The 12036-nt window shown below is 53.6% G+C and overlaps 1 protein-coding gene across 1 annotated transcript; it reads left to right on the plus strand.

Moving 5' to 3' along the window:
- The first annotated feature begins 1835 nt into the window (after positions 1-1835).
- Positions 1836-10985, plus strand: LOC147083919 (uncharacterized). The gene has a single exon (XM_085980039.1). It carries the CDS (start codon positions 2164-2166, stop codon positions 3694-3696), a length of 1533 nt encoding a protein of 510 aa, XP_085836165.1. The 5' UTR covers positions 1836-2163; the 3' UTR covers positions 3697-10985.
- Positions 10986-12036: the final 1051 nt, after the last annotated feature.

The following is a 12036-nucleotide window of genomic DNA, read 5'->3' on the forward strand; positions in this document are numbered from 1 at the left end:
GTCTCAACTCCATTTATCCGCCTTTGCTCCATATCTCTTAATGACCTTCACTAATAAAAATCTAGCAATATCAGTCTTGACTTTTTCACTTTACCCCCAGCCTCAACAGAGCTCCAGATTTCCACTACTCTTTGTGTGAAGAAGTGCTTCCTGACATCGAAACATCGAACAATAGGAGTAGGAGTCGGCCATTCGCCCTTCGAGCCTTCTCCGCCATTCAATATGATCATGGCTGATCCTCTATCGCAATACCATATTCTGGCTCTCTCCCCATAACCCTTGATGCCTTTTGTGTCTAGAAATCTATCTACAGGAAACTTTGTGTTATCCGGAGGCTAAATGTCCGGCAAGCTCGAGCCACCGGCAAAAATCAGGAGCCGTATTTTTTCTTTTTGTTTCTTTTCGTTGCTTTTTTCTCAACAGTCAAGCTCTGCAAGGTCTGTAGCTAAGCAACAGCTTCAGCTAGAGATGCTACAGAGAGGCTTGCCGACTGTTTAGAAGCTGTTGCTAAGCAACAGTGTTTGTTGTCAGATACGGAGATGAAAACCTCCGTATGCTTCAACATTACAGCTGGAGTGTCCGGCAGTTTTGAGGGAACGGCAACAGCTGAGTCCCGTCGGTGCCGGATAGCACAAAGTTTCCTGTATCTCCTTCTTAAATATATTCAGTGACTTGGCCTCCACAGTCTTCTGTGGTAGAGAATTCCACAGGTTTACTGCCCTCTGAGTGAAGAGATTTCTCCTCATCTCAGTCCTAAATGTCCTACCCTGTATCCTGAGACGGTGACCCCTCGTTCTAGACCCCCCCAGCCAGGGGAAACATCCTCCCTGCATCCAGTCTGTCTAATCCTGTCAGAATTTTATACGTTTCAATGAGATCCCCTCTCATTCTTCTAAACTCTAGTGAATACAGGCCTAGTCGACCCGATCTCTCCTCATACGACAGTCCTGCCAACCCAGGAATCAGTCTGGTGAACCTTCGCTGCACTCCCTCTATGGCAAGTATATCCTTCCTTAGTCACCGCCTGCCACCCCGAAGTGGAGTGCAGCAGAGAATGAGAGAAAATTCCCCAGTGCTGTTGCCACACCGCTGCACCTGGATGTATCTCCATCTCACCAGGACAGCCGTTGGCTGCTCCAGCCTCACCTGCCACGTACAAATGACGTGGGGGGCATAGCGCCAGATTTAGCTGGCATCTGTCCTCTTACAGCCTCTTTATAGTAGCAGGAGGCCCCCGGAAATGAGAGTAACCCGTGCATCAGAGGTGATGCTTGAGCCAGGGAAATGGGTGGGATGGGGTCGGGTGTGGGGGGGACGGGGGATGGGTGTGGAGGGGATGGGGGACGGGTGTGGGGGCAACGGGGGATTGGGTGTGGGGGGGACAGGGGAATGGGTGTGGGGGGGATGGGGGATGGGTGTGGGGGGGACGGGGGCGGGTGTGGGGCGGACGGGGGACGCGAGTGGGGGGGACGGGTGTGGGGGGGACGGGTGTGGGGGGGACAGGGGACGGGTGTGGGGGGGACGGGTGTGGGGGGGACGGGTGTGGGGGGGACGGGTGTGGGGGGGACGGGTGTGGGGGGGACGGGTGTGGGGGGGACAGGGTGTGGGGGGGACGGGTGTGGGGGGGACGGGTGTGGGGGGGACGGGTGTGGGGGGGACGGGTGTGGGGGGGACAGGGGACGGGTGTGGGGGGGACGGGTGTGGGGGTGACGGGTGTGGGGGGGACGGGTGTGGAGGGGACGGGTGTGGGGGGGACGGGTGTGGGGGGGACGGGTGTGGGGGGGACGGGTGTGGGGGGGACGGGTGTGGGGGGGACGGGGGGGACGGGGGATGGGTGTGCTGGTCCACCTGAACAGAAGAAGCTCTGAGTATCAGCATGTTGTTGGATTATTGATAACCGCGCCCAACGCTGATGCCCTCAGCAGTCACGGGACGGTGCTCAGAAATCTTCCCCTCCCTTGCCCAGGTCAATGAGCCCAATTGTCGTGCCCTCACCATGCCCTATATCATCTAAGTCAGCACAGCAAGGCTGAAAGGTGGTCTTTGTGTTGTACAAGGCTGACTACTGGCCTGTTCTGATGTGAACCCTCTCTCTCCAATAACAGAACTGTTAATGTTTGAGCCAATCCAGTTGTGCGAATTCTCATTGCAGGAAACATCAGCATGTCGGACAAGCAGTGTCACGTGACCGAGCTCCACAGCCAACAGCAAGTGTCCCTTTGCTTTGATGTGATGGTGCAGTCCCAGGTCAAGTGGGAGAAGTTTCTGATGCCAGCACCCACATCTGTCGCTATTTTGGGTGAACTGGTGCATCTGGCTACGAGGATGGAGGACTTCAAACTAAACCAAGGCAGTGCAGGCAAGAAATCCCTGTTTAAACGTCCAGATTCATTCAAGAGGTGCCTGATGGAGGTTTGCAACCAAACCGTAAACTCGTTTCAACAGACCCGCACTAATCTGAACAAAATCCACATGTGTTGTAAGGCCCTCCTTGTCCATGTGAAGAATGTGGGTGAAGGGTCATCTCTGAACAAAGACCTTCCCAAGCAGCTGCAGAACATTCGGGTTTGTGCAGACAAATCCAAAACATGTGCCGAATCTGTGGAAAAGGAGCTCTCCAATCTCAGCGATCTACTGAGTGAGCTGCTGGAGACCTGTACAGATTCCCAGAGTATCAGCCAGGATAAGCTGGGGGAAGTAAGGAAAGTCCTGTCGGAAACACAACAGAAGAATGAGTTAGTAGAGGAGAAGAAGTGCAATTTACAGAAGCAATGGATCGAGGCTTCCCGAAAACGTGAGGAAGTCACCAGTGAATACGACAATGTAAGGGCGAGTGCTCTCATTGATCAGTTCTGTTTGGAAGGACTGAAACAGATGAAGAAGCTTCTCCCAAAGATTGTTGATCTTTTGAGCAATGTGACCAGCCCAGTGCTTCTGGTGGTGGAGCTGGGGAAAGGGTTGATCTTTCTCATACAACTGGTGTCTGAGCTGAAAGACAAAGAATCCTCTGAATCAAACCCTGAAATCAGCAGTTTCCTCAGCAAGGTTAGAGAGGAAGCCTCACTGAAGATCAAGGAAGTCCAATCCCAGTTGGAGGAGTCGCAAAAAATGTACAATGAATGTCACCAAAATATGAAAAGTTCGTGTGATGAGAGTGAGACGTTGTTGAGAGAGATAAAGAACAATCAGGCACAAGAGATGGATATCAGCACACGTGTAGCGTTGATGGCTAAAGGGCTTGGGGCACTGGGGAGCATCAAGTCCAACTGGTCAGAGATGATCAACTTCATTCATATCATACCAAAATTAACTGAAGGTTGCCAGAAGACATTTAAGAGACTTAGTGCGGTGAGTGGTGAAGGCACGCAGGGTGCTCCAGGTGCGTTAGCCAGTAGTCAGATGATGAACTTTCAAGTGTCCCAGGCAGTCAGCATCATGACCCACATCGGTGACATGTCAAAAACCTATGTGGAGAATCACGACAAGTACCTTGCAGGTCAACTGGGCGAGCTGAGCTCATTGCTGGGCGGGCAGGGGTCTGAATACAAGTTTAAGAAGGTCCAGGATAAATGTGACGAAGCAAGAAAGGAAATCCATCACAGGGCCGCTGTGAATCAGGAGCAACTTCAGAAGAATGCCCAGCAGGGAAGTGAAGCCATTGCTAAACTTACAGACCTGCTGCTGCCCAGGAAGTGAATGGAAATCCTGCAATGAAACATATTCTCAGCTGTGCGAGTGACCAACCGCTGGAATCTCCAATCCAATCATCAACCACCTCTCCCAACCCCTGGAATCTCCAATCCAATCACCAACCACCTCTCCCAACCCCTGGAATCTCCAATCCAATCATCAACCTCCTCTCCCAACCCCTGGAATCTCCAATCCAATCATCAACCACCTCTCCCAACCCCTGGAATCTCCAATCCAATCCAATTAAGGGTTACGGGGAGCGGGCAGGAATTTGGACATGAGTCTAGGTTCAGATCGGTCATGGCCCTGTGGGTAGCGGAGCGGGCCCAGGGGCCGTGTAGCCTGATCCTACTCCTATTTCATGTGTCTAATTCTGTTAGATTCAGGAGATGGTTCTGTGATAGTGGATTGGCGGTTAGGATCAGATCAGCCATGATCTTATTGAATGGCGGAGCAGGCTCGAGGGGCCGATTGGCCTACTCCTGCTCCTATTTCTTATGTTCTTTTCAACCTCTTCTCCCAACCCCTGGAATCTCCAATCCAATCATCAACCACCTCTCCCAACCCCTGGAATCTCCAATCCAATCATCAACCACCTCTCCCAATCCCTGGAATCTCCAATCCAATCATCAACCACCTCACCCAACCCCTGGAATCTCCAATGCAATCATCAACCTCCTCTCCCAACCCCTGGAATCTCCAATCCAATCATCAACCACCTCTCCCAACCCCTGGAATCTCCAATGCAATCATCAACCTCCTCTCCCAACCCCTGGAATCTCCAATCCAATCATCAACCACCTGTGCCAACCCCTGGAATCTCCAATCCAATCACCAACCTCCTCTCCCAACCCCTGGAATCTCCAATCCAATCATCAACCACCTCTCCCAACTCCTGGAATCTCCAATCCAATCATCAACCTCCTCTCCCAACCCCTGGAATCTCCAATCCAATCACCAACCTCCTCTCCCAACCCCTGGCATCTCCAATCCAATCATCAACCTCCTCTCCCAACCCCTGGAATCTCCAATCCAATCATCAACCACCTCTCCCAACCCCTGGAATCTCCAATCCAATCATCAACCTCCTCTCCCAACACCTGGAATCTCCAATCCAATCATCAACCACCTCTCCCAACCCCTGGAATCTCCAATCCAATCATCAACCTCCTCTCCCAACCCCTGGACTCTCCAACCCAATCATCAACCTCCTCTCCCAACCCCTTGAATCTCCAATCCAATCATCAACCACCTCTCCCAACCCCTGGAATCTCCAATCCAATCATCAACCACCTCTCCCAACCCCTGGAATCTCCAATCCAATCATCAACCTCCTCTCCCAACCCCTGGAATCTCCAATCCAATCATCAACCACCTCTCCCAACTCCTGGAATCTCCAATCCAATCACCAACCTCCTCTCCCAACCCCTGGAATCTGCAACCCAATCATCAACCACCTCTCCCAACTCCTGGAATCTCCAATCCAATCATCAACCTCCTCTCCCAACCCCTGGAATCTCCAATCCAATCACCAACCTCCTCTCCCAACCCCTGGAATCTCCAATCCAATCATCAACCTCCTCTCCCAACCCCTGGAATCTCCAATCCAATCATCAACCACCTCTCCCAACCCCTGGAATCTCCAATCCAATCATCAACCACCTCTCCCAACCCCTGGAATCTTCAATCCAATCATCAACCCCCTCTTCCAACCCCTGGAATCTCCAATCCAATCATCAACCTCCTCCCCCAACACCTGGAATCTCCAATCCAATCATCAACCACCTCTCCCAACCCCTGGAATCTCCAATCCAATCATCAACCTCCTCTCCCAACCCCTGGACTCTCCAACCCAATCATCAACCTCCTCTCCCAACCCCTGGAATCTCCAATCCAATCATCAACCACCTCTCCCAACCCCTGGAATCTCCAATCCAATCATCAACCACCTCTCCCAACCCCTGGAATCTCCAATCCAATCATCAACCTCCTCTCCCAACACCTGGAATCTCCAATCCAATCATTAACCTCCTCTCCCAACCCCTGGAATCTCCAATGCAATCATCAACCTCCTCTCCCAACCCCTGGAATCTCCAATCCAATCATCAACCTCCTCTCCCAACCCCTGGAATCTCCAATCCAATCATCAACCTCCTCTCCCAACCCCTGGAATCTCCAATCCAATCATCAACCTCCTCTCCCAACCCCTGGAATCTCCAATCCAATCATCAACCTCCTCTCCCAACCCCTGGAATCTCCAATCCAATCATCAACCCCCTCTCCCAACCCCTGGAATCTCCAATCCAATCATCAACCTCCTCTCCCAACCCCTGGAACCTCCAATCCAATCATCAACCTCCTCTCCCACCCCCTGGAATCTCCAATCCAATCATCAACCACCTCTCCCAACCCCTGGAATCTCCAATCCAATCATCAACCTCCTCTCCCAACCCCTGGAAACTCCAATCCAATCACCAACCTCCTCTCCCAACCCCTGGAATTCCGGTGACCTTCCATTTGAGGTGAGGGAATGTGAAAGTTCTGATTAAATCCCGCGGGCAGGTCCGGAGAATTCTTTGATTGAATTACTGCAAAGTTTTGAAGGATTCTGGAAGATCCAATCAGACAGAATAGTCATCAATTGATCATGTTTGATTGGTGTTTGCTTTCTCTGTCCCTTTTAAGCTTATATTGAAATCTGAAAAAAAATTAATTACATTAATCTGATTTTTACGATTATCTGTGCCACTGATTAATTTCCTCCTCTCGCAGTTTTAAATACTTTAACCATCAACTTTACACAGTTATGAAATTCACCAAAAGTATAGAAACAGTCAAACAACTCCCCTGCTCTACTTTGAGATAGTGGCCATGGGATCTCTCAGTACTGACCCTCTGACTGTGCAGCGCTCCCTCAGTACTGCCCCTCTGACTGTGCAGCGCTCCCTCAGTACTGCCCCTCTGACAGTGCAGCGCTCCCTCAGTACTGTCCCTTCCACAGTGCGGCGCTCCCTCAGTACTGCCCCTCTGACAGTGCAGTGCTCCCTCAGTACTGCCCCTCTGACAGTGCAGTGCTCCCTCAGTACTGCCCCTCTCACAGTGCAGCGCTCCCTCAGTACTGCCCCTCCGACAGTGCGGCGCTCCCTCAGTACTGCCCCTCTCACAGTGCAGCGCTCCCTCAGTACTGCCCCTCCGACAGTGCAGCGCTCCCTCAGTACTGCCCCTCCCACAGTGCAGCGCTGCCTCAGTACTGCCCCTCCGGCAGTGCGGCGCTCCCTCAGTACTGCCTCTCCGACAGTGCAGCGCTCCCTCAGTACTGCCACTCCCACAGTGAAGCTCTCCCTCATTAGTGCCCATTCGACAGTGCAGCGCTCCCTCAGTACTGCCACTCCCACAGTGCAGCGCTCCCTCAGTAGAGCCCATTCGACAGTGCAGTGCTCCCTCAGTACTGCCTCTCCGACAGTGCAGTGCTCCCTCAGTACTGCCCCTCCGACAGTGCAGCGCTCCCTCAGTACTGCCACTCCCACAGTGCAGCGCTCCCTCAGTACTGCCCCTCCGGCAGTGCGGCGCTCCCTCAGTACTGCCTCTCCGACAGTGCAGCGCTCCCTCAGTACTGCCACTCCCACAGTGAAGCACTCCCTCATTAGTGCCCATTCGACAGTGCAGCGCTCCCTCAGTACTGCCACTCCCACAGTGCAGCGCTCCCTCAGTAGTGCCCATTCGACAGTGCAGTGCTCCCTCAGTACTGCCTCTCCGACAGTGCAGCGCTCCCTCAGTACTGCCCCTCCGACAGTGCAGCGCTCCCTCAGTACTGCCCCTCCCACAGTGCAGCACTCCCTCACTACTGCCCCTCTGACAGGGCAGCGCTCCCTCAGTACTGCCCCTCCCACAGTGCGGTGCTCCCTCAGTACTGTCCCTCCGACAGAGCAGCGCTCCCTCAGTACAGCCACTCCCACAGTGCGGCGCTCCCTCAGTACAGCCACTCCCACAGTGCGCCGCTCCCTCAGTACTGCCCCTCAATTACAAGAGAAATGCCGGGAACAGCACCAACCGCTGTACATGGCCTTCTTTGATCTCACAAAGGCCTTCGACACTGTCAACTGTGAGGGATTATGGAGTGTCCTCCTCAAATTTGGCTGCCCTCAAAAGTTTGTCACTATCCTTCGCCTGCTTCACGACGACATGCAAGCCGTGATCCTAAGTAATGGTTCCAGCACAGACCCAATTCACGTACGAACCGGGGTCAAGCCAGGCTGTGTCATCGCACCAACACCCTTCTCGATCTTCCTTGCTGCAATGCTCCATCTCTCCCTCAGTAAACTCCCCGCTGGAGTGGAGCTAATTTACAGAACAAACGGGAAACTGTTCAACCTCCGTCGCCTCCAGTCCAGATCCAAGGTCGTCCCATCCTCTGTCGTCGAATTACAGTATGCAGATGACGCTTGCGTCTGCGCTCACTCGGAGGTCGAACTCCAAACCATCATCAACACCTTCACCAAAGCGTACGAGAGCACGGGCCTTACACTAAGCATCCGTAAGACAAAGGTCCTCTACCAACCTGCCCCCACCACACAGTACTGCCCCCCAATTATCAAAATCCACGACAAAGCCTTGGAAAACGTGGACCACTTTCCATACCTCGGGAGCCTACTGTCAACAAGGGCAGACGTCGACGACGAAGTCCAACACCACCTTCAGTGTGCCAGTGCAGCCTTCGGTCGCCTGAGGAAAAGAGTGTTTGAAGACCAGGACCTCAAACCCAGCACTAAGCTCATAGTCTACAGAGCAGCAGTGATACCCGCCCTGCTGTATGCCTCAGAGACATGGACCATGTACAACAGGCACCTCAAAGCACTGGAGAGGTACCACCAACGCTGCCTCCACAAGATCCTGCAAATCCATTGGCAGGATAGGCGCACCAACGTCAGTGTTCTTGCTCAGGCCAACATCCACAGCATCGAAGCTCTGACCACGCTCAATCAGCTCCGATGGACGGGTCACATTGTCCGCATGCCCGATACGAGACTCCCAAAACAAGCGCTCTACTCGGAGCTCCGGCACGGCAAGAGAGCCCCAGGTGGGCAGAGGAAACGTTTCAAGAACACCCTCAAAGCCTCCTTGAAAAAGTGTAACATCCCCACCGACACCTGGGAATCCCTGGCCCAAGACCACACAAAGTGGAGGAGAAGCATCCGGGAAGGCGCCGAACACCTCGAGTCTCTTCACCGGGAGCAAGCGGAAGCCAAGCGCAGGCAGCGCAAGGAGCGCACGTCAACCCAAGCACCCCACCCACCCGCCCCTTCAACCACCGTCTGCCCCACCTGTGACAGAGACTGTAGGTCCCGCATTGGACTCATCAGTCACCTGAGAACTCATTTTTAATGTGGAAGCAAGTCATCCTCAGTTCCGAGGGACTGCCTAAGAAGAAGAAGAAGCTCCATCAGTACTGCCCCTCCGCCAGTGCGGCGCTCCCTCAGTACTGCCCCTCCGCCAGTGCGGCGCTCCCTCAGTACTGCCCCTCCATCAGTGCAGCACTCCCTCAGTAGTGCCCCTCCGACAGTGCAGCACTCCCTCAGTACTGCCCCTCCGACAGTGCAGCACTCCCTCAGTACTGCCCCTCCGACAGTGCGTCACTCCCTCAATACTGACCCTCCGACAGTGCGGCGCTCCCTCAGTACTGCCCCTCCATCAGTGCGGCATTTGATCGAGTGTGGCATCAAGGAGCCCTAGCAAAACTGAAGTCAATGGAAACCAAGGGGAAAACTCTCCATTGGTTGGAATCATACCTAGCACAAAGGAAGTTGGCTGTGGTTGTTGGAGGTCATTCATCTCAATCACATGACATCACTGCAGTAGTTCCTCAGGGCAGTGTCCTAGGCCTAACCATCTTCAGCTGTTTCAACAATGACGTTCCCTCCATCATAAGGTCAGAAGTGGGGATGTTCACTGATGATTGCACACTGTTCAGCACCATTCGAGACTCGTCAGATACTGACGCAGTCCGTGTCCATATGCAGCAAGACCTGGACAACATTCAGACTTGGGCTGACAAGTGGCAAGTAACATTCGCACCACACAAGTGCCAGGCAATGACCATCTCCAACAAGCGAGACTCTAACCATCTCCCCTTGACATTCAATGGCATTATCATCGCTGAATCCCCCACTATCAACATCCGGGGAGTTACCATTGATCAGAAACTGAACTGGACCAGCCATATAAATACTGTGGCTACAAGAGCAGGCCAGAGGCTGGGAATTCTGCGGCGAGTGTCTCACCTCCTGACTCCCCAAAGCCTTTCCACCATCGACAAGGCACAAGTCAGGAGTGTGATGGAATACTCTCCACTTGCCTGGATGAGTGCAGCTCCAACAACACTCAAGAAGCTCGACACCATTCAGGATAAAGCAGCCCGCTTGATTGGCACTCCATCCACCTTCAACATTCACTCCCTCCACCACCGGCACACTGTGGCTGCAGTGAGGACCATCTACAAGATGCACTGCAGCAACTCGCCAAAGCTCCTTCAACAGCACCTTCCAAACCCGCGACCTCTACCACTTAGAAGGACAAGGGCAGCAGACGCATGGGAACATCACCACCTACAAGTTCCCCTCCAAGCCACACACCATCCTGACTTGGACCTGTATCGCCGTTCCTTCACTGTCGCTGGGCCAAAATCCTGGAACTCCCTTCCTAACAGCATTGTGGATGTACCTACACCATATGGACTGCAGCGGTTCAAGAAGGCGGCTCACCACCACCTTCTCAAGGACAATTAGGGATGGGCACTAAATGCAGGCCTTGCCAGCGACGCCCACATCCCATCAATGAATAAAAAAAATCCCTCAGTACTGCCCCTCCGACAGTGCGGTGCTCTGTAAGAAAGGAGGAAATCTTCATTTCTGTGTCTCCCTACTAACTAACCTGAACTAAATCAGTTGATTCTATTGCTAATTTTAGTTTAATGATTTCATTATGTTATTGCTGCAATTATAATCATACTTGTAAACCCTACTGTTAGATGCCCTGGGTAGACTAGGTTAGATTTTAAAATGGAAGAGACCGAAGTGCTGGGCCTTGGTTGTTGAAGTTAAAGATGTATTCCTGGCAGAACAAGGGGTTACACACGAGAGGCCCGGGCTGACTGGGGTTGACCCGTGGAGATTGCGTCTTCTACCCAGGGCCCAACAAGTAATAGAAACCTTGATTGTGCTTTGTTTGACTACTGCTCAGGTGCTGTAATGTATCAATCTCTCTCTTTCACTGAATAAAATATAATTACTGTCAACAAATCGAGGCAAGTCGAATCTATTGGAACATAGGAGGAAAACGGTAAATTGGCGCAGACCCGGAAAATCAGCAGCTCCCTCAGGACTGCCCCTCTGACAGTGCAGCACTCCCTCAGTACTGCCTCTCCGACAGTGTGGCGCTTCCTCAGTACTGCCCCTCTGACAGTGTGGCGCTTCCTCAGTACTGCCCCACTGACAGTGCAGCACTCCCTCAGTAATGCCCCTCCGACAGTGCAGCGCTCCCTCAGTACTGCCCCTCCGACAGTGCGGCGCTCCCTCAGTACTGCCCCTCCGACAGTGCAGCACTCCCTCAGTAATGCCCCTCCGACAGTGCAGCGCTCCCTCAGTACTGCCCCTCCGACAGTGCGGCGCTCCCTCAGTACTGCCCCTCTGACAGTGCGGCGCTCCCTCAGTACTGCCACTCCGCCAGTGTGGTGCTCCCTCAGTACTGACCCTCCAACAGTGCGGCGCTCCCTCAGTACTGCCCCTCTGACAGTGCAACACTCCCTCAGTACTGCCCCTCTGACAGTGCGGCACTCCCTCAGTACTGCCCCTCCGAAAGTGCAGTGCTCCCTCAGTACTGCCCCTCTAACAGTGCAGCGCTCCCTCAGTACTGCCCCTCCGACAGTGCAGCACTCCCTCAGTACTGCCCCTCCGACAGTGCAGCACTTCCTCAGTACTGCCCCTCCGACAGTGCGGCGCTCCCTCAGTACTGTCCCTCCGACATTGCAGTGCTCCCTCAGTACTGCCCCTCTGACAGTGCAGTGCTCCCTCAGTACTGCCTCTGCGACAGTGCAGCACTCCCTCAGTACTGCCCCTCCGACAGTGCGGCGCTCCCTCAGTACTGACCCTCCAACAGTGCGGCGCTCCCTCAGTACTGCCCCTCTGACAGTGCAACACTCCCTCAGTACTGCCCCCCTGACAGTGCGGCACTCCCTCAGCACTGCCCCTCCGAAAGTGCAGTGCTCCCTCAGTACTGCCCCTCTGACAGTGCAGCACTCCCTTAGTACTGCCCCTCTGACAGTGCGGCGTTCCCTCAGTACTGCCCCTCTGA

The sequence above is a fragment of the Somniosus microcephalus genome, unplaced genomic scaffold, assembly GCF_052327205.1.
Source record: "Somniosus microcephalus isolate GS21.2 unplaced genomic scaffold, FLI_Smic_1.0 scaffold14, whole genome shotgun sequence".
NCBI lineage: Eukaryota > Metazoa > Chordata > Chondrichthyes > Squaliformes > Somniosidae > Somniosus > Somniosus microcephalus.

Bases quoted from the DNA above. Each gene is read 5' to 3' on its own strand.
- LOC147083919 (XM_085980039.1), top strand. From the start codon at position 2,164: ATGTCGGACAAGCAGTGTCACGTGACCGAGCTCCACAGCCAACAGCAA.